We start from the raw sequence: 23,767 nt of genomic DNA, 5'->3' as shown, positions 1-23,767 counted from the left end.
TTGTCTAGTATGGGTGATTTTTCTGTGAATTTCTGTTTCGAAATGTGTATCGGTTCTTGTGCTCTTGAGGTCGAGAAATGTTATTTGGTTAAGTAATTCTTGATGACAAAAAACCCACTTGAACTAAAAATGTATCTCAGAACGGCTGGTATGGGTATTAACACTTTTACTAATAAATCAAAGAACAACGTTTCGGCCTTCCTAGGTCATCTTCAGGTTAACAGATGATGACCTAGGAAGGTCGAAACGTTGTTTTCTGCTTTATTAGTAAAAGTGTTAATACCCATATCAGCCGTTCTGAGATATGTTGTTATTTGGTTAGATTTCTCGTGTTCACAGTTGATCTTAATGTTGGAACGTGTGGAGTTAACGTGGTTTAAAAAACTAAGTGTGTGTTCTGTAGATGTGAATCCAACAATTGTATCGTCAACATATCTGTACCAGTATAGTGGTGTAAGGTTGAATTCAACCTATTCAATGTGGTGCATTCCACTCATATCAAAGTACATAACAGTTTTGTAAAGATGTCAAGGACATGTTCATAGAAAAAAATGTACGTAGTAATTTTCTTTATACGGACCACATCCTCTGACCTTCCATGCTGCTATAAGCTGGTTCAAGTATTCTTGACTTCAATCTCAATAATGGATGATAACAATTTTCCCTCTTTCATTCTAAACCCATCATTGCCTTACTTAAAGATAAGATGTTTGTTTGATGAAATGGTCTGCATGCTTCCCAGGCTTTAACCTCACCGAACATGTACAATATGCTGTAGGAAGCTATATCGACGCCACACTGAGTGGTTCTCAAAATCAAAGTAGTTCTGAAAACTGGTTACAGTTTCGCAGAATTATCTGCTATAAAGTAAGTGAACAGTACCTGTGAAACAAGTGAATCTTACAGGTTTTGGTTTGGTTGTTCTTAAGTACAAAGCTATACAATAAACTATCAGTACTCTTTTTTCTGCGGGTATCGAAACCTGTATTTTAGTGTCGTAAGCCTGCGGACTTATCGCTAAGCCACTGGAGGAAAGGACCATATAGGAAAATGATCTCAAGTATGACATGAGTAGATAATGAATGTAGACTGAATTATCCACCAAGTAGATAATGAATGTAGACTGAATTATCCACCAAGTAGATAATGAATGTAGACTGAATTATCCACCAAGTAGATAATGAATGTAGACTGAATTATCCACCAAGTAGATAATGAATGTAGACTGAATTATCCACCAAGTAGATAATGAATGTAGACTGAATTATCCACCAAGTAGATAATGAATGTAGACTGAATTATCCACCAAGTAGATAATGAATGTAGACTGAATTATCCACCAAGTAGATAATGAATGTAGACTGAATTATCCACCAAGTAGATAATCCCATTATTTTTATGGTCAATGGTCTTCTTATTAATTATATACTTCTTTATTGGGAGTTCATTACTTTATATCTTACGTTATATTACAAATTCTCAGAAGGATCGTATATAGTGACAGGAGATGAAATTCGATCCTAGGTTTTCTTATCATAAAGATAGAAATACTATCTACTCGTACAGGCTGTTGCCATTAAGATAAAGATAAAGAAATGGCAGTACCGATTTTGTGATCAGGCTTGAATGATCCTATCCCATTATCCAAGACCAAAAGTGATACAAGATTGTTGCAACCTAATACATCGAGCCCGGCGCTCGACTCGTAATCTAAGGGTTGCGGGTTCGAATCCCCGTCATACCAAACATGCTCGCCCTTTTAGTGGTGAGGGTACTATAATGTAACGGTCAATCTCCCTATTTGTTAGTAAACGAGTAGCCCAAGAGTTGGCGGTGGGTGGTGATGAATAGCTGCCTTCCCTCTAGTCTTACACTGCCGAATTAGGGATGGCTAGCGCAGATAGTCCTCTTGTAGCTTTGTGCGAAATTCAAAAACACAAGAACTTCAAAATCTGTCCAACGAACGTATTCTTTGGAACCTCACTTATCTCATTAAACACTAACAGAGAAACTCAGTTCCACTTATTCAGTTAGAAATTCACTACTGTAAAAAATATTGTTAATTACTTACAGTAAAATAGATTATAGATAATATAAACGGAAGACGATGGATGGAACGACAGAATGACTGGCGGGTAATGCCTCAAGGCGCATGCGCTTTAAATGTCATGTACATTGACAGTGAAACTTCCTGAAAAGAAGGAAAGTTACAAGTATTTTCTGGGTGTGGTAATACTGTTTTGATATTAGATCTTTTAAACGTATAGATTTTTCTTAATCACAAATAACTTTGCTTATCATAAAGATGTATGTATGCTTTAACGACAGCGATTCCGAAGATCCCAAGGCAAAGAGTTTAGTTTTCTCCAAACTTACAACCAATGAAATGTTTCTCAGATAAGCTTCGTTGTGGCGGATGTGTGAGTGAATGTAATTTTATAAATACATATATTTGTAAACTATTTTCTTTTTTTTATAAAAATTAATGCACATATTTATTTTTCCTCACACTGTAATGTTTTGTTAGCACGAACATGGCTCAATTTCCGACTTCCTCGGGTATTATTTCCTGCTAAGTTAGTGAGTGAGACTAGCGTTAGTTGTTCATTGAAATAAGTAACATTAAAATAAAAGGATGATAAATTATCGTTACAATGAGAAAATAACATCAGTAATGTGATACACCTTATTATAATCCGAGACCATGTCATCATGGTGAATTATATTTTGATCTTGATTATTCAGTAGGAACTTCTAGGTAACCTAGATAAAATCTTGGATATATGGCATAAGCGTCCATGTTGAACTGTGTACTCTTATGTCTGACATGTAGAAGGAAACAAACCATGTTTATTAAATAACGGTACTGGTGACTTGAAGAATTCTACATGTCTTAAGCATACTAAGAGGCTTGCTAAAACACCATATTTCACTTGAAGAAGTCAAGAGATTGTAAAAGAAGAAATTGAGAAATCGGAGGGAAAATTACGTAGCTTAAATTTACAGCCTTCGCTAATTTTGGGGAATTAATTTACTTTTACGTTCTACTCCGATACCGAAATTTGAGGATTTTCTCAATATTATTCTACTTCATACATTGAAAGTTTGTCGTAAGCCACTGAAAATGGCAAAAGAGTTGCGAGCGGTTGTTTACAAACAATATTTCTCTGTTTAATTTTACTTTATTACATTAACTGTAGAAAATTACAGCATTTCAAATATGGGTGTTTGCAAAAATTATTCCGAGGGAAGGTAAGATAGTGTAAAATTGTGAATCGAAATAAAAAATTTACGTACATCTGGTGAATGAATTAAAAGAGAATTATGTTTTTCATTTTTCCAGGGGACATATATACCCTAACGAACATCCAATCACACAAGTTGTTATTATTTTTACTATAAACTCATATCATTGGACGATCGAAAAGGATCTCAAGTTTCTACTTACAACTTTTTTTTGTTTAATATCCATATTTTTTTTTCTGGGCACATGGTCTTAAACTGCTTGTAAATAAGCTTCGAATTTGTATTTTATAAATCTACCACATTTAATTTTGCCACAAAATGGAAGGGTTCTTAATTTTAATATTATCGAATATATTGAATAATACTATACGTGTGCTTATCCCAGTTATTGTATTAACTAAATAATCTGATCTTTTTTTTCACTTAGTTTTTCTTCTGTCTAATTTATCAAAGAAGCATGAGTTTTTTTGCGTGATGTATAAATGTGTCACCTTGGTAAAAGAAAACTGATTTTTTATTGTCTCAGATTGAAATTTATTAAAACAAAACAACAATTAAGTTGACAAATGGAAGACAATGATTTAGAAGATTTAACTACTGAGGGACCACAAGGGTTGGATACGTTACACCATCTGTTAGATAATTTAGTCACTGAACCTACTGCTGGTATTAGCGGAGAACTTTCTGGTCAGCATATTGATGCTGGTATTGAAAACTCAAGCAATGTCCATATTGGCCACAACCTGACGTACAACATTGTTTTACCCAAGAAGGTAAGGGTAACAATAACATTTCAATTAGATTCAAAAATTCAGTGCAGTCATACTTTTTGTTTTGCATTATCTTTTATTAATAAGAATTTTCAGGTTTTGATACTGAAAACGATTGCATTATTATTAATAATGTCAAAATTTTCAGTGATATTTATTTAAAACTTTTTTTCGTTTAATAACATAATAGTGTTTGGATGCAAAGCTCGATTCGTGTTTTTGCTTTCATGTTTTGAGAATGAGACTCTAAGTAAACATAACGAAGAGAAAAATGGCAGAAAGTCATTCATTCCGTCGAAGTCGCCTCTGACCTATCATAACAATTAACACCAAAAATCAAAAACAAGGTGAAAACACCAACTGGTATTCATTTACCCATCACCAATCAAACAACCGTTAAATATAACAATCCAAAATGACTATAACATCAGATAAATCAATTTACGAGTCTGTACTCTTACCAAAAATATTATCTAGAAGTATATAACTTCACTTTCAGAATTACGATAAAAACCGGGTTTTCACACCCGTAGTGGGCACAAAACATTGTAAAGCTTCGTGTTTAACAACAAATTCGCGACCCTTTTCTTTCTATAGGAAGCCGGCGTAGTCAGGTGGGTTAAGGCATTCGACTCGTAATCCGACGGTCGCGAACTTGAATCCCCGTTGCACAAAACATGCTTGCCCTTTTAGCCGTGGAGGCGCTATAATGTGACAGTCAACTCCACTATTCGTTGGTAAAAGAGTAGCCCAAGAGTTGGCGGTGGGTGGTGATGACTAGCTGCCTTCCCTCTAGACTTACACTGCAAAATTAGGGACGGCTAGTACAGATAGCCCTCGTGTAGGTTTGTGCGAAATCCCAAAAAAAATTCTTTCCACAACTCGAAAACGCCACTCATTGGAATATTATCCAAACAATATTTGAATCAATGAGCTCAAATGTTTCGACGTTCCAGAGACAAAAAGTCCAAAACTTCAAGCACTTCTATCCAAAATATTGGAAAACGAATTTTGATACCCCTGGTGGGCAAAGAACAGATATCCTATCATGTAGCTTTATGTTTAACTTCAAATAAACAAACGTAAACATATTTTTAAAACGAGAAATTATCATTATAATCTATTACTGAATTATTTCAAATACGAAGAAAGGCTTCACAATAATGTTACATAAGTTTACTTTTATTGTTCTTTAGCTTGGTCTTGGAATTTTACAGGGAAGAGGTATACATAGAGCTTATTAGATCCACAAGAAACTCTTGCTCTTGCCTTGTTTATTCGCTTTTTACCTTGTTTAACATAAACAGTATTGTTTTGTACATTTTGAGTATGTGCTCTTTCTATGTTAAGAAGTCATGCGAACTTCATAAAGAAAAAACCCACACTCTAAAACCTAGTATTTATAGGATTTCCTTCTTGGTAGACCCGACCCGTTTAATGTGAGAGGTCGTTCGTTAAACCCCACGGTGTGGATTCCTGTATGTGATGAAGGACCTCCCAGAGAAGGTTCTGTTCTTTCTTTTTACCTCCTCTGGGATCTAAACATCTACCCACGTGTTTACTATGCGTGGCGATCCGTAAAGGAAAGGAGAGGATCCTGGTGGTTGAGGGGTCCAACCATAACACACCACTTTGGCCTTTAATTCCGGTAGACAGGCGGCCTTGGCATGGCCCCCCATATGGTGAATTGATTGGTCCATTTGGGCTAGGATCAACCAAATACCAGTGTTGAATGTTCTCAGCTGGTATTGTGGACATTGTATCTAATGCTGGTGTTTGGATATAATGCTCACGAAACTCTGGCCTTGCTGCAGTGTCCTTGTTTGGCACTATTGTGCGTCCCCTCATAGGGCTCCATGGTGGGTAGGGTCAGTGGGCATCGAAAAATTATTTTCTATTATGGATCCTCCAAATAAAAACTTAAATAAATTAGTGAGAAAACAGTACATAGGCAAACGACCACGTCTTGAAGATTGTTTTATTTAAGACAAATTTTTAGGACAAATGTCTCCCTTTTTTATTCAGAAGGGACTAGAGAGACTTGGTAATTCTCCTAAGTCAGTCAAAAAGCTTCCCTCTGGTGACATATTGGTGGAAACATCCATTCCTAAACACAGTGATCTTCTTTAGCATTCAAAGGCTATTGGGGACGTACCCATTGAGATTACTCCCCATTCTACTTTGAACACGTCACGAGGAGTTATTGTTGAGAGAGATTTGAAGAACATCCTCGAGTCAAATATCCTCGCTAGGTTCTCCACCCAAGGAGTTTCTGCAGTGAAGTTTATCACCACTCGCAAAGATGGAATTATGATGTCGACAAGTGTCCTAATTTTTACGTTTACATCACTACGTCCATCTGCCACCATCAGGGCAGGTTATCTTAATTGCAAGGTACGGCCATATATTCTGAATCCTCTGATGTTTCCAACATCAACAGTTCTGTCACTCAAAGACATCACATCGTGGTTCCTTGACGTGTGCTTGTTGCGGTGGCAGGGACCACGATGCTCATGAGTGTGAAACAGACCCTCGTTGCTTTAATTACAACGGCTTTCTCCTATTCTACTTTCGTTCTTGCCGTAAGCGGGTGGAAGAAAAAGAGGTACAGCGTTTGAAACAAACGATTTTTTGGAAACAATAAAGAGATTCGTGGAACGAAGTGCAGTAGCATACGTCCGAGGTGAAGTGGTGGACAGTAACTTTCAAGCCTAAGGGTAAGAAATGATTTGAATCGTTTGACCTCCATGGTTAAGAAAGTTGATGAATCAACATCAATACCCATCTCTGTCCATACAATTCATTCCAGCAGACCCACAGATCCATTTCCTCTCCATCTTCTTTTTCGGCTCCAAGATGCAGAACGGTCGTTCGTTCACATCCTCAGTCCCTGGAGTCTCTTTCAATGACAGAGACCTGCCGATCGATCCAGGGCAGGATCCATGGAAGTCTATAGACCGCCCTCAAATAAAGAAAATAAAGAAAAATAAGTGGTCGAAAACAGAATGGGTTTCCACCCAATTCGCCTTCAGATAAATAAAAATAGCCACTTTGATACAGTGGAGCTGTTGAGATGTACGCTCGAATCTGGATGACATCAAAGCACTAATTGCTTCCTACCATCCTGTATGTTTTTCCTTACAGAAAGCATTTCTGAAACCTGACGATACAGTCAACTTTCGGCAGTTTTCTTTGTACAGAAAAGATATGTTGTGTGATGGATGAGTGCATGGGGTGGCACTGTTGATCGATCAGCTTGTTCCTATCCTGTCTTTGCCACTCAACACACCCTTGGAGGCCGTAGCCATCCGTGTTTCCTTGAGTCGTACCTTCACTGTTTGTTCTCTCTACCTTTCTCCTGGTGAGATCTATGGCCAATCAGACCTTGATGTTCTCATTGAACAGCTGCTGTTTCCCTTCTTAATGCTGGGGGACTTCATCCCCTCTGAGGAAGTGATGGTCTTGGAGGGATCGCTCTGTAGAGCATATGCTCTCGGATCACAACCTTTCTTTCTTCAATACTGATTATTTTACTTATTTTCATGCACCTAGTCATTCTTTTACTGCTACTGATATCTCAATTTGCTTCCCTTCAATTTACTGTCCATTTTAGACATGTTTTGTCCCAAGGTTTATCCATAACATTAGACAGTGTCAATGGTGATGGCGACGCTATCCACCTTAGAAATGTTTTCAGTTTTTTAAAGGTTATTGGCCTTTGTTAACGCTATTTAAGTTTTCAATTCACCGGCCTGGCATAGCCTATCGCGTAATCCGAGGGTCGCGGGTTCGCGCCCGCATCGCGCCAAACATGCTCGCCCTCCCAGCCGTGGGGGCGTTATAATGTGACGGTCAATCCCACTATTCGTTGGTAAAAGAGTAGCCCAAGAGTTGGCGGTGGGTGGTGATGACTAGCTGCCTTCCCTCTAGTCTAAATTAGGGACGGCTAGCACAGATAGCCCTCGAGTAACTTTGTGCGAAATTCCAAAACAAACAAACAAGTTTTCAATTCATAAATTAGACTGTTTTTTATCATGATTCCTTTTTAGGAATTAAAATGAAATGAGTTCGATAAGAAATTAGAAAATGCCCGTGAAGACAAATAACTCGAAACCAGGACTGGAAAGGCCAAATTCTGGTGACTAACGCTAATGTTTGAACTTACCCATTAGTCATCCCGACGAATTATAATAATTAAAATTATGCTACAGAAAGTCCTTTAAAACTTGTATTACTTTACTTTCTCTCTTTTTACTGTTGTAAACTAGATTTAAAAATTTGATTTAACACTATTTAGGTTTTTAACTCAAAAATTAAACTTTGTTTTGTTTTAACTTGATTCCTTTTTCCGAATTTTAATAATTTTACTTTACTTTTAATTTTTTTAACAGTTGTTTGGCGCAGATAGCCTAGTTGCTTTGCGTCACAAAACACCAAACAACCAACCAGCCAATTGTTCGTTAAGCACAAAACTACATAATGGGTTATTCCAATCATGGGTATCGAAAATTGGTTTTTAGCTTTATAAGTCTACGCACTTACCGCTAAGCCACTAGAAGTGGCTGCTCTGATGCAAGTTTTTTTTTTTATTGAAGAATACCCTATTATCAAAAACAAACTGCATGATAATATGAAATTTTCAGAAAAAAAGACATGTCGTATAATCAGATGCACAAAATACACGAGAATAAGCAAATATTTTTTATATTTTTATGTAAATATTAAAGATAAAAACGATTATTGTTATTTTGTTTGCTTTTTTTTCTTTTCAGGATAACACCAGTTTCGTACAAGAAATTGTTTCTCAAATATCGAAATCTGATGCTCAAGCCGGTCAGTTTGATAAGTTGATGATCTATGAAATTTTTCTGTTCACTCCTGTATTTTTTATATCAATACTTATTTACTACTTTTTAATAGCAAAATAAACTGTACTGAAAATGTTGATAAAATGTTATACATTATATACGTCTCTGACGGAGCTATTTTCGAGACTAGTCTGAAATATGGAAATAGTAATGATATAGCTCTCTTGTATGATCAAAATGTTTTTCTCAGCTTTGTAAAATTTATTCTAAAATCTAAACTAACTGCTATAAAATTCCGGTTTTTACTAATGTCAAATGAATACTGGATATTTAATCTAATAAAATCTTAATAATAAGGCAGGATAATTTTGTCTTAACTTGTAATCCATTCTCATGTTTCTTTATCATCACACACACTATCGAATAGTAAATTAGAGAGTAACAAAGCACTTGAAAAAGTCGGTTGAGTAAAAATAAAAATTTTACAAAATCCACAAATTTGTCAAACTCAATTATTAACTGACTTGCATTGTTGGAAGGGCATAGTTTACTCCTGCCTTCACCTTTTACAGACCTAATGTACCTGACTTAATCACGTTATCTTGGGAAAAGCGTTTTTCTTAGTTTTACTTATAATCTTAGTGATAAAAATAACCATTTTGAAGCACGACTAACGAGCTAACAATGTACTAGTAGACATATTCTATTATTAGTAGTACACTCTGTGAGTTTCCAAGTAGCAACTCGCCATAATATCACGTCCAAGTACTTGATTGTTTATGTGTACATGATACATGATCACCTTGCAGATATATAAGCTAGATAAAAAGCGTGGACTACATAGATTCTCAAGATTTAGATTATAACTATGATCTAATATTTGAAAGTAAAATTTTAAATTCTCACATTTGGCTGGAGAGTTCTGTTCTGTGTTGAACAAAACAATTCTATCATAGCAGTCAGTTCCTAAAACATGAAGATAAACGCTACCACTGTCATAATTTGAAACGACTTTGTTCAAGCATTCTAGACTTATAACAAGAATAGTAAGTTGTATAATTTATTTTTGCACCGTTTTCAAACTATTATGGCCTGTTGACACCTAAGGTTATACTTGAAATGGTGCAATGTTTAAAATATGTTTTTCAAGGAAACAAAATGATGCTCATTCCTACTTCTTATTTACTTAATTTTTACAACTGTCAAATTACAGCTGTTGAAAGTGAGAAGAGGCGTCGCTAGATACTTAAAAGATTCGGGGATCAGCCCCATAGGTAAGATGAATATCAGCATTTCAAGTTAATATTGACTTTTCAAGACACCAAGTGTGGATTCAGGTTAGTAGAGGCCCTGTGTATTAGTGCCTAGCGATGTATCTGAAAGTAAGCAATGTGGAGTGATCTCTTGCCTTATGTAAACACTCTTAGATAACAAATTACGACACAGCTGGTGAAAGCAGAAACTTGCAAAGTTATGTCTCAAGCCTTGTCTTTATCGATAAGTAGGGTTTAGATTTTTCTTTCTAAAATTAGAATACATAATTAAATTAGCCATCTTTCAAGTACTTCTATTTTCATGTTTCATTGTTCAATAAACCTTAAACGGTGTAACTTCATAGAATCTTCGCCCCAAGATCCCTTACCACGTCTGGTTCCCCAACTACACTGATTTCTAAAGTTGACTCATTCAAAAAGCTGGGAATGATACTGAATCTTCTATCACTATATATAAATTGAGTAGTTATTTTAGTGGTATTGATATTTGTGTGTTATATGAATATATCTAATTTGAATTTCTATTGTATCTTGTCACAGATGGTCCCACATCAATAGGAGAAATTATTTCTGATTTTTTAAGGGAACGCTATCGCATGCAGTTAGCCTGGACAACTCCGCTTCCCTGGTGTCAAGAGTTTCGTCTACCTTTAGAAGAATACTACACAACGCTAAGTCTAATCCCAGTGTCATCTCAAGGAGAAAAACAGTTTCAGACTCCAATCACATTAGAATCATTGTTCATTGGAAAGGTAACTTATTTGCCAGGCTACATATAGCATTTTAGTAAGGTCTTGAAACCTTTCGTTGAAGCTAATTTAAAGTAAATTTAAATAAGAATGAGGAAGGTTATGAAAGGTTATTTAGCCAAATCAGATCAATGTTTTACTCCCCTAAATATCAAAATAAATTTGGTTCACACCTGCATATATGTATTTCCAACACAAGTTTCGTTAACACATCAGACAAAAAATATCAAATTAAAAATACAACCAGGTAAATAAAGTTCCAAAGCTTACAGTTACGCGTTTAGCTCTTTATATTTAATTTTATATTTTAAGCTTTCTTCATCTTATGACACAAAATGCCTGTAGACAGATTATTCCAGACTTTACCAACTTTAATACTTGAAATGAATCCTCTTATACTTTTCTACATCACATTCTTTATTAAACCAATATTTCAACAACAATACAACTGCTCCTAATGGCTCTGAGGTAAGTCTGAAGATTAATATTATTAAAATCCGGAGTTTGATATCAGTGATGGACGCATACAAGTGGCCTGTTGGGTAGCTTTGTGCTTAACTATAAACAAACAAAAATTATTACTCCTTGGATATATATATTGTAATTTTGGGTTTTTCTAGCTGATGTTAAAAGTAGTTATTTTGGGGAAGGTTTCAAGTCTTTGTTATCATTTATTCCAATAGATGGATGCTGTTCACTTCGATAACAAGATAGTGTTTAGAAACTGTTCCATTGTTAATGATTGTAATAAACACACACAAACAAACAAAGATCAAAGGAAATGAGTCAAAATGCTTATCATGAAAAAAATGCTAACATCTCTTTATGGTTCTGTATCTCGTTATAAACCTAAAAGCATAGCCCATTTCTTGGTTTATTAAATTTCAGTTTTCTGAGATAAACGCACGGAGGTTTGAAAGTACTACGTCAGTACATAGAATTATAATTAGTTTGGGGTTTGAAGTATAAATAATGTATGATGATACTACTAGGGTTGCAATTCATTAAATGTATATTTTCCGTTATTCTTTTTTATAACTCTAGAGAAAAGGATTCTTTTTCCTCTGTGTATAGTTTAAGCACAGAAATTGAAAGATGTAAATTCCTAGTTTTGTTTCAAAAGAAAAAAGTGTTTTTAGTCAATATTCAGATTTGGAAAGAACAATAATTCTAGACATGAGGGTTAAATCTCTTGATTATTTTATCTATAAGCAACTGTTCTTTGTTGCAAAAAGAGACTTTTAACAAAGCAAGACTAAAATTGTAGAGTAGTTTGGTGCATCATCCTATAATATTCAACTACACTGTTGTTCTGAAGATGTAATACAGAGAATAGTTTCAAATTGAGAAGGCAAATAACTATATTTGGATGACTGGGTGAAAAAAGGCTGTCCTAGAACGTCTGCATAGGACAAGGAGAGAAATAGTTATAATTTATTGCACTAAATTCAAACGAAACGATAAAATATTGAATGCTAAATTCTAATACTGTATTTGCTATAAATTATTCTAAACAATACCAGTTTGTACAAGTATCTGTATCACTCTTTGAGATTGGTTCATCTGCTTTAGAGAGTTAACAAAGACATAGGGCCAAGGTGATGCAATCTTCCAACCGTTACTACATGAAAAATATCCTATTACATAAAACACAAATACCTGTATGAAAATTTGTAAACATTTTAAAAATATATTTGAATGAATATATATTCTGTAATGATTATGTTAGGATGAAATTCACACCTATTATAGCTTTGATCATATTCCACTTATTAATAACGTTCCCACTTCTCTACCAAAACACCTATACACCAGAACTCAGTCTTTTTCAAAATATCGCATTCCAAGCACCTAATTTTGCTTTAAAATGAAACACGTTTTTAACTTTTTGATCAATGCATTATGACTAATTAGGCCTCTTTTGATTAAAGAAACATTCTAAACATAATCATCTTTATTAATATATTAGCAGCATCAGAAGATTTAGAAATATTATTGCCTAAGATGGTATCCAAATTCCTGATATCAGTAATGAACAACAAAGAACCAAATACAATTTCCCTAAAACCTTGATAGTCACTTTGAACTCATGAAAACAATGTTGTGTAATAACACCATTTGTTTTCTGTCATCAATTTTGTCTATTAAATGTTTTAGTTTTCGACCAAGAGTAACTAAAATGCTGTCAGTTTCAAATATTCTATCTTTTCTTTTTGACTAGAGTAATGAGAATGAAGTTATTTGGATTAGTATACTTAAATATGTCAAGATATTTGTAAAACATCGATTTGTTGGAACGTTTACTTCAATTGAAGGAATACGAGGTTCGTAATTAGAACATGAATATTATAAGCAATAATTACAAGACATGAAAACCTAATTCCAGACTCGAGTTTTGTAAAAATAACTACTCTGATAGAGTTATATACTTTTGGATTGGCTTGTTTGTTTCAGTCGTACCTTTGGTTGTTTCATTGATTGAGAACTATGGGCTAAATGACCTTCTGTTACCTTATTCTTGTACGTTTGTCTGTCTAAAAATAAAGGTAAACGTTAAGAGTTATAACTATCTGTGATAATTTTGTACATGACACAAAGTAAATGTATTCAGTCAAAACTCACGATATTTTAATATGTAATAATGTGCTTTAAAAGTGTTAGGTTTTGTACAAATACATGAAAGGACACCTATGTAACATGATTTAAAAATATTTAGGAATCATGACATTTATGGTAATAAATCACAGATTTTTAATTTGGTGATGGATTAGATTTTTAGAGTTCTTTTATTAATATGAATGTTAAAGCCTTTAGTACAAATAAGTTTAAAGGATAATACGTAGCTTTTAGAACGAACACTTAAACATCAACAGACTTGACGTTTTCTTTTATTATATTTTTCTTGAAAACATAGCTTGCAACTCAATTATCAGTATATGCATATACATACATATGTTTGTCACTGAGATTTGTCACTACTTTGAATTAAACTTTTCTGTACAGGGATCTGATGAGCGCGTACCAGCAAAAGTGACTCGTGTAATAGTCGAGGCAGATGCTGGATATGGAAAAACAACTTTCACTCAGAAAGTAGCATATGACTGGGCTACCAAAAAATGTCAATATATGGAGGGATTTGATATGGTCTTTCTTATACCTTTAAAAAATGTCTTTGGTACATTTAAAGAGTATGTTTTACAGGAATTATTACCAAAAGACATCTTGCATGATAATCTTCATGGGAATACTATTTGGAAACATCTTGTGGCACAACAGAAAAAACTTCTTTTCATTCTTGATGGCTATGATGAACTGGCTCAATCTAGGATAGCACTTTTGAGAGATTTTTTACAAGGAAGGGAGCTTCCATGGTGCACCATTTTAATAACCACAAGACCAAAAAAAGCAGATGAACTTCTCCCATATTTTGAACGTAAAATTGTGATTGTAGGTTTTAGTAAGAACCAAGTTCGCCCTTTTGTTCAGCGATATTTTCATATTGTTAACCAACCCTTGTATGGTGATGTTCTGCTGCATCTTATATTTTCTCAGGCCAGTCAAAAACTGAGAACATTAAGTTCATGTCCTCTTCTCCTTCTTCTTCTTTGTGTGCTTTTTGAAGAATCAGGAGACTCAGTACCCACCACCAGCACTGTGTTATATAAGTCATTGTTTCAGATTTTAATTCAACGTTATATCATTCGCCATCAACTATCAGATACAGAAAATATTCTGGTTATATTGGAAGACACATTAAAGAAGTTTGGTAATGTGTGCTTGAACGCACTGAAGGAAGACAGGCTTCATTTCTCCCACTCTGAAATTAAAAAACATTGTTCAGAACACATTTTTCACATTGGTATCCTCGTAAAATATAACACGGGTAAAAAGGCATGTAGAGAAGATTTTTTTCAGGCAATTCACAAAACAATATTGGAATATCTATCAGCATTATATCTCTGTTCACTTGCTGAAACGTCACATAAGCAGTGTCTTAAAGAATATGCCACATTATTTAAGAATTCTGACGTATTCTCGATGCAAGAAGTGACTCTTTTTCTTACAGGACTTTTGAAAAATAATGCTCACTTTGTTATAGAAGCAATACCCATGAGTCTAAAATCAAACCTTCACTTTATGCTGGATGTGTTAAGTGAGAGTGGAACCAGCTCGAATAACGTTCAAATTGTTGCAAAATCTACTGGTGTAAAGCTTATTGTACACTCCAGTGATTCACGTTTAGCCGAACTTACAGCTGTTTTACAGCACGAACACTGTTTTGTTAGAGAAGTAGAATTTAGATGGACACCAGTTCATTCAACTAATGACTTTTTGTTACGACAACAACTGTTTGAGGTTTTGAATAAGAACGCCACGATTTCACAATTATCAATCTCTACACTGTTGGGTCACTTCTTTACAAAAGAAGAGGTTGAGGCATTAGCTAAAGTTATCAGAATTTGTTTAAGTAATAGTAATTTAGAGGGATTCACTCTATGCGTTCCTCTTTTCAGAGAGAATGTTGAAGATGGAAAATTTCAGCCAATAGTTACTGCAGTATGTAGTGGATTGATGTCAAATTGTTCTCTACGTACCTTTCATTTTGATATGGAAATGACAAGTAATCAAATATGTGAAGTGTGTTATGCAATTGAAAAATCTTCTTCGTTGTTTACGTTAAACCTTCCTCATCTTTGTTGTACAACTAAAGGATTTGAAGCTCTCGGAAATGTTTTGAGGAAAGGGATCGTGAAAAATCTCAACCTGGATGGTACTTGGTCAAATGCCAGGTCTGATAACTCTGAATGGCTTGAAAAAAGCAGTTTTTTTAGTTTTATAACTCATTCCTGCAGGCCTGAAGAAAACCCAATTGATTTTAATACTGTCTTTCCCTCCTGTGAAAAAGAGAAACATCAAGATTTTGGGTTTCATCATATTTTTCAAGCCTTGAAAGATGTGGGTTGTCAGCTTCAGAAGCTTGATTTGGGTATTTGTGAACTGCAGATGATAGACAGTTTATGTTTAAGTGAAGCCGTTAGGTATTGTTCAACCCTCGTGTCACTGAACTTGAAATCTGTTACTCGGGTTGGAAGTGTAATACCTGTGTTTCTTGCCTTAGAAACTACGAAATCCTTGCAAAAACTAAATTTATCTGGTGGACTATCTGTAAGTGACGCACATCTGCAAGTCATTTTCCAGTCCATAAAGGATAACGTTTCTCTTCGTTCTCTGAACCTCAAAGGCTGGAAATTTAATGTTTCATCAAAAGAAACGCTGAAAATGTTCATAGATATTGTAAGAGTTTCAAAGCTAGAAAAGATAAATTTGGAGGGGTGTTTCATATCATGTAGCATTGAAGATTTCAGTTGGTTTGAACTTAGTGCTTTTAGAAAATCTAGTTTGAAGCATCTTTTGATTTCAAGAATTAAAGTGAAATTAAAGTCCAGTTCCAATGTTTTAAGCTATGGATATTTTTTTCCCGTATTAAAGGCCTTTCCTTCTCTTTTGGAGTTAAACATGTCAAGCACAAATCATGAAAATTCTCTTTTGTTGGCTACTTTTAATGATGCACAAAGCAAAGAATTTTTCCAGTTCTTAGGCACGATGAAAACTTTAAAATTCATTAAAATATGTCACTGGAGATTTTTGTGGTCAACACCAGAAGACACCTTAAAGTATGCAAAAAAATGTATAGTGTCAAGCTCACTGGAGGAAATAAATATAAGTAATTGCCACATTGAAAACTGTCATAATAGAAACGAAATAAAGCATGAATTCATTATAAGTCTCTTAAAAAATGCAAAACAAATCAAATACCTAGCACTTAATGGTTGTAAACTCACCATAAGCCAGATGTTATGTATAGCTCGCCATATTCAATCCCAAATGAAAAACAAAGAATTGAGCATAAAGGTTTTCGGCGTTCCTGATATTTCAGTCCATACTCTTGTTAATACATTGAGTAACTGTGGTTACTTTGATATTGACCTTACGGTGGGATATGTTGTTATTAAACCCAAGTCAAAACCAAAGTACAATTTTTTCAAACAGTTTCTCGGAACATAAAGTGTTTTGATAAAAAAAAAAGTCCAAATAACATCTATCTATCTACAGTATGAAGTGAGCATTATTGTATATATATGTAAAGATAAGACAAACTCAGACTAAAAGAGACATTTTTTTCCATTTTTATTGAAAACTATAGTTTACCCTCCAACTTTTTTTTTACTCAACGTTACTGCTTTTATGTTACCATCAAGTCTTCGTTTAGAATTAGATACCTCAACATTTGTATCTACAAACATTATATAAAACTTTGTAAATTATGAAGAAAATACAATTTAATGAAGCATTTTCTAAGTTTGACGTTGTTAAAGATTCCTACAAAAGGAAATGTGTGTCGTTTGTCATTCAAATATAAATTTGATAAAGATTAATCGATTTCTAGGTAAGACGAAAATAAGTGTATTATGCAATAAGAAAATATTTATTAATAATGACCCTTTTTCTTAAAATTATGTGCATATGGTAATTTAAGTAATTAAATCCACACGAACAGCACCTCAAAATTACTTCATTGCTCATTGTAGTGTCTGAGTAATATAAGTATTATAATGCTAAAACCGGTTTAGTTATCCGTGGTAGACACAGCACAGATGGTCTAAGGTGCTAAATAACAAACAATATTTGTAGTAATAAATTGGCTGCCCAATTTGCTTTATTCAGTTTCTACCCTTAATTGCTTATTAAAATCTTCTGTTTAACATGAATATTTTTCATCACGTCCCCTGCAAGAATTTCAAAGAAACTGTGATGTACCATTATGACATGTTCACCTAGTGCTTAATAACGTATAAATGACACAAGGTAATATTAACGCCATTTGAAAAGATATATTTATTTCCATGGCATCCTTCCTCAGATGCATTAAAGTCTTAAAAACCAGAATAAATTATATTCATTTTTTATTTATCATCAAATCTGCATGCATTTTAATGCATGTTTTAACCACTTAGTGGATCAAATATAATTATATTGTAAACATGACTTCAAAAATAACGTTTAAAAACAAAACAGGTTACAATCTTAAACCAGAAAATACTTTGATTGTGGCAAGAAGCACATAGTTTGTATCAAAAGATGGCTGATATGGATATTAAGACTTTTATTGAAATAAAATACAGAACAAGGTTTCGACCTTATTAAGTCATTTTCAGGTTAACAAAGACACTTTGCAACTGACCGTTGCTGGCCACATGACCTAAGGACGATAGTGTGAACGGGTACTAGATCGTGGGAGGCATTACTGTTAGATGTAGGTTATTAATTAATATAGGTATAAAGGTATTCCTTTATATTGGTTCAGTTTTCTGTACAAGTATGGTTTCTTTGTACCCTTCTTATAGCAAAGCAACATCGGGCTATCTGCTGAGCCCATCGAGGGGAACCGCACGCCTGATTTTAGCGTTGTAAATCCGTAGACTTACTGCTGTACCAGTGGGGAACAAGTATGGCTTCTTTGATTTTGGGTTTATTTGTATTTGTTTCCCAACTTAGTATGTTCGTGTTTTCTATGTTTATGGCCAGGTGGATAAGGCACTCGACTCGTAATCCGAGGGTTGCGAGTTCAAATCTCCGTCATACAAAACATGCCCGTCCTTTCAGCTCTGGGGTCGTTATAAAGTGTCCATCAATCCCACTATTCGTTGGTAAAAGATTAGCCACAGAGTTGGTGGTGATGATTAGTTACCTTCCCTCTAGTCTTACCCTGCAAAATGAAAAAAAGACTAGCGCGGATAACCCATGTGTAGCTTTGTGTAAAATTCAGAGCAAACCAAATCTCCGGTTTTTGATTTGCAGTGTTAAAAATGTGCGACCGTGTTCTTTGAATCTAGTTTCCATTTACGGCTTGTTTCTCCGATATAGAAGTCGTGGCAGTTCTTGGATTATATTTTATAAATAATGTTGGTGTTATGTTTGTCAGTGTAAATTTTACATACTATGGACTTCAGTTTTGTACCTGGTTTTTGAATAAATTTAATGTTTATTAGAATGTTATATTTTAAGTTTTCCCAAATGTCAGTTATGGTGTCGCTAATATCGGGAATATATGGTATGTAACGGTTTAAGGTTTTATTGTTAGTTGTTTCATTGAATGTATTATTGTTTGTTTGTTGTTGATCTAGGTGTTCGTGTGAAATTTTTTCAACGGTTTTTGAAGGGCATTTGGTGATGTTGATGAAGTGTTGTTTTATTTGATTGATTTCGTCATTAATTTGATATGTCAAGTACAGTTTTGTGGCCGTGTTTATTTGGTTTCTTAATATGTCCGGTGTTTTTGTTTTGTTTCATGTGCCGAGTTCCAGGGAATGTATAATAGATTAGTATGGGTGATTTTTCTGTTGATTTGTTTTGAAATGTGTATCGGTTCTTGAGGTCGAGAAATATTTTGTTACTTTTCTGGTGTTCACAGTTGAACTTAACGCTGGGGTGTAAGGAGTTAACGTAGTTGAAAAATTAAGTGTGTGTTCTGTAGATGTGAATCCAGTATTTGTATCGACAACATATCTGGTACCCGTATAGCGGTAAGTGTAAGGTTGATTTGAACGAATTCAATGTGGTGCAATCCACTCGTATCAAGGTACATAACCATCTCGTAAAGGTGTCAAGAACACGTTTATAAACAAAATTTAGTGTGTTTAAAATTAAATTATTTTCTTCCCTTAAATCTCGCAACACTTTAATTGTATGTAGATAAAGCTATACAAGCATGTTTTAACGCCTTTCAAAAATAATTATTGTTAATAGTCTTTACTATTGTAACATGACTAGCAAGTAAATAGTAACTAACGGTTAGTTTTAACTACACAAATGTAGTCACATATTTTATCAATCTTTTCTATAACCAACTTCACTGCTTCGCCATTTTCAAGTATAACTTTAAGAAGTAACAAGTGTTATATTATCTGTCCTTAGGCTTATATCACTAAACAAATGCGAAATAAGCATTTTTTTTTATTTTGAAATACGCACAAGTTACCTGATATCCGCCAGGTAAAGTTCAATACATATCATAATATACACGTAATACCTTCATTTTAACTAAGTGTTATTATCCAACATTTACTAAATTCTCCAAGTTTCACAGTCAGATTGTTGTAATTCGTGTTATGCTCCCTCACACAAATTACGTGTTAAACAACAGAACTTGTGAGAACTCTGACATAGAACTTGTACTTCGGTGACAAATCATGTTCGCAGAACGAGTCGAACTACTGGAAAATTGGCACAAACATGACAGAACCAAACCTGTGTTTTCCCGAAGAAATATTTTTGTATATGTGATAAATGTTTAATAGAAAAACGAACTAGGGGTAATTTTACATTAAGAATACGTGAATTATTTTTAATACGCCACATTCTTTAACTCTTACGTGGTTAGTAATTTAATATATATGTATATATTTAGTTTTGTCTTAACACAATGAAGCTACCTGCACTGTCTCTTTCCACAGAAATTGAACGTCGGATTTTAGCGTTGTAAGTCTTCTGAAATTGGAGTGGGGATAAATAAAATTATACCAATTAACCAATGGGATTTGATGTCATTGTTTACCATAATAAAAATAGGCAACACCTAACACACAAACACGTCAAAATTTTTGTAATTTGTTAAGCTCAAAGCTATGCAATTGACTATCTGTGCCCACCACTGATATCGAAATCCTGTTTGTAACTGGACAAGCCATCAGATTTTCCACTAAGCCACTGTGTGGCATTTTAAAAAACGCTCGTTTAATTTCATGCAAATCTACTTAAGATAGGGTTATTGGAGCACAAAAAATCCTCCTTTTGGCTGAACTTTTAAAGTTTCTTCAATACATTTAAACACCATAATTGAGAGTACATCCATTATCAGTTGTTGGTTTTAAGATATTTTCTACACACACATTTTATCATAATTTTTTTACTTATCACAGACACTGTATGTTTACTTTTAATTATTTAACAGCAAGTGAGCAACATGAGGGGCACTATCATGATATTTGTATTAACTTATTAAACTTAAGTCACAATAAACATTTTAAAAACAGTAAAACTACTTTTATAAGTGGAATGAACTGAGGATGTAGGTCTGTTATACCAAACATCACTTAAATTGGTACTTTTAAAACTTTTACTAAATAGGTTACTTTATATCAATAACTACTAACTTGTGGACAGTAAGTTATGGTGTGTGATAAAATAACAAAATGTTTGTCTAAACAATTATTTCACAAAAGTCTGTCCTCTTATCACAGCAGAACTGCTAAATCAATTGCCACCATAAATGGTATGTATTCTTAGGGCTCCCTTCCCAAGAAGGAAGTGACATAAGAACACTGGGTGAGGTATGCATTCAAATCTGACCTTCCTATGTCTTCTCCATGAATTCACTGGGTAAGCCAGCTATTTTCACAGAATTAATCAAAAAGATACAAAATAATGAAAATACATTTACGTATCTAATCAATTATTAGTAATATATTAGAGTATTTCTATAAACTACACTGATTACAAATTTGTGTCAAGCTGTATTTCATTTAGAAAAAACACTGAGAAAAAAAGTGCCAGATAGCACATTTCTAATTGCTAGAAAGTTATAATTACATTTTATATTTTGAAACATTTGGATTACATTTGTTTTGAGCAATCAATCTTAGACATCTGGTAAATCCAATCATGTTTTATATTTTAACCATCAAAATCTTGAATTTCATTCATTATAGAGCATGAATTAGCTTGCTTTTAATTTTTAAATATCACACAAGTTACTTAATTACCTTAAGTATTTACAGAAAATACATGAAGTATTAGATGCCAAGTTAACCATCTTTCATATACAATGCATACATGCTTATGGCTTTTCTTCTGTTAGTATTTTTAATGCATAAGTTCGACACCTTAGCACATGATTTTTATTAACGTGGTAAAGTAATTATACATACAAAATCATAAACACTGATTAGTGTGAAATTTCTGTTACAATTTTTAATTATACTATTGTCATGAAATACTACTAATTGTACATTTTGCAACTTTTGACCTATAAATTTCGAAAAAAAGAAATTGTTAAAAAGATACTTCATTCAAATAGCACTCTTCATTAAGAACAAACAGACATATTAGTTAATGTTTATAAGTTTTTTTACAGAAACTTGGAAATGTTAAGTTAAAGGTTTGTATCTTGTTATAAGTCAGTATCCAAAGTTCACAATTGTCTCTAAAACCAAAATAAATAATTCAAAGGATACTATACAATAAGAATAAAGTTTACATCTTTTGAAGAAGCAAGCAGTAACAAAAAAGATATTATTTATTAAACTTTGACATTTTCAATTTTATCACTCAGGCTAAACAATATAAACACTGAAACTGTGAAATGTCCATCTAAAAAGTTTAACCCTGATCTGCAAAAGAAATTAATCATATATACATACATACATATATATATATATATATATATATGTGTGTGTGTGTGTGTGTGTGTGTGTGCAGATAGCTATGCTAATTATTCTCAAACAAAACAAAACTTGTTACAACTGTACACCAGGACTGCAAGCGATGTATATACATATTCTTGTAGAAGATATAAACACAATTTCAGTAACAGGTGGTTTAGTATGTTGTTTCATAGCTACACAAAATTCCAAGTACTACACAATCTGAAAGCAAAAACAGACAAGATTCACATGTGCACTACAACTAGATGATCTTGGCCCTTTACAGGAACAGTTTGGTGAATTAATATTATATTAAGATTTCTTATTTACTGAAGTAGTGTGAAACTTACCATTTATAAGAAAGTAGGTTGTAAAACTAAACCTGCATAGAGAGATGCATTAGTAATTATTTTGAAAAATACTTTAATATAAAAGTTAGAGAGAAACCTTAAATAAAGCTCAAATTAAGTTACATTATACTAGGTTTAAAACCTTCAGAAACTGAGTGAAATATGTCTCTTTCTCTTTCTTCATATAACAAGGAAGTACTTGAATTTAAATGTCAGAATTACAAAAAAAAAACTTAGCACACTGTATTTTACCCAATATGCCCAATAAACAGTGAAAAATATGTAAATTAAATAAACAAACAATTACTATTCAACTGGCAGACAAAAGTTTCATACTATTAACTGCTACAATATTTAAAATGAAATTTAAATAAATGGAGTCAGTACTAAATCTTCATGTAAAAGATTTTTGAGGCAAGACATGAATGGATGTGGTCTCTGTTCAACAAACTGCTACAACACTAAAATTTTTAAATATTTACATAGTTAAAAAAGAGAAGAGATATCACAGAAATGTGATGGTTGGTACTGGCTAATGACTAATAATGTTTACAGCATAATCCAGAAAACTCCTTTTATAACAATCGACAGCTGAATGCCCACAAGTGTATGAAAAGCAAGTAAATATAGAACAGCAGATGTAAGGCACTCTTCTGCTTCAAGGAGTGATAACAGTAGTTCCTATAAAAGGAAAAATATGTTAGATGTATAAAAGCCACACTTCAAGTAGAGTAAGGTTTACCTTTTCACTGTAATTACAGACAATCTGATTACAAATATAACAAAGTACTAAAAGTCAACGAGCAAGTTCTTAAACTTTCTTATGAATTTATTCAATACCTAGATTTTCAAATAACTACTTTATCTTGATAATAAGGAACCAACTTTTAAGAATATAAAAAGTTTGACACAACTTGACTGAGTAAGGAAAAAAACTTTAGTACAACTGTATGACATTTACAAAATCTTGTTGAAACATTACACAGTTATAAAAAAATTTCTCATTACCCAGTCAAGCCATCTCAAAGCTTTTATTAACTATTTCTATGCTAAACAGTTCTCATGAAAACTATGTATCTCCTACAGC

The 23,767-nt window shown here is 33.5% G+C and overlaps 2 protein-coding genes across 6 annotated transcripts in view; one reads left to right on the top strand and one right to left on the bottom strand.

Moving 5' to 3' along the window:
* Positions 1–923: 923 nt before the first annotated feature.
* On the top strand, positions 924–20,440 carry LOC143256702 (NACHT, LRR and PYD domains-containing protein 3-like). 5 transcript variants are annotated; one of them, XM_076514264.1, is made up of 5 exons: positions 924–1,060; positions 3,773–4,019; positions 8,789–8,849; positions 10,639–10,850; positions 13,851–20,440. In XM_076514264.1, exons 2-5 carry the CDS (start codon positions 3,813–3,815, stop codon positions 16,911–16,913), a joined length of 3,543 nt encoding a protein of 1,180 aa, XP_076370379.1. In that variant the 5' UTR covers positions 924–1,060; positions 3,773–3,812; the 3' UTR covers positions 16,914–20,440. The 5 variants fall into 5 exon arrangements, with proteins under 5 accessions (XP_076370379.1, XP_076370378.1, XP_076370375.1 ...); XM_076514263.1 differs by lacking the exon at positions 924–1,060 and adding an exon at positions 2,153–2,229; XM_076514260.1 differs by lacking the exon at positions 924–1,060 and adding an exon at positions 2,171–2,420.
* Positions 20,441–22,188: 1,748 nt separating this feature from the next.
* The window catches only part of LOC143257820 (uncharacterized), a 50,926-nt gene continuing 49,347 nt past the window's right edge, over positions 22,189–23,767 (bottom strand). The window contains exon 21 of the mRNA XM_076516847.1: positions 22,189–23,361. Coding sequence (XP_076372962.1) covers positions 23,256–23,361 — 106 coding nt within the window. The 3' untranslated portion in view covers positions 22,189–23,255. The remainder of the gene's footprint in view (positions 23,362–23,767) is intronic.

Source organism: Tachypleus tridentatus, chromosome 7, assembly GCF_004210375.1.
Source record: "Tachypleus tridentatus isolate NWPU-2018 chromosome 7, ASM421037v1, whole genome shotgun sequence".
Lineage (NCBI taxonomy): Eukaryota > Metazoa > Arthropoda > Merostomata > Xiphosura > Limulidae > Tachypleus > Tachypleus tridentatus.
This window is presented reverse-complemented; position numbering and strand designations above follow the sequence as displayed.

Bases quoted from the DNA above. Each gene is read 5' to 3' on its own strand.
- LOC143256702 (XM_076514264.1), top strand. From the start codon at position 3,813: ATGGAAGACAATGATTTAGAAGATTTAACTACTGAGGGACCACAAGGG. The intron at 8,850-10,638 runs GTCAGTTTGATA...ATCTTGTCACAG, and splicing joins GAAATCTGATGCTCAAGCCG to ATGGTCCCACATCAATAGGA. The intron at 10,851-13,850 runs GTAACTTATTTG...TTTTCTGTACAG, and splicing joins AATCATTGTTCATTGGAAAG to GGATCTGATGAGCGCGTACC.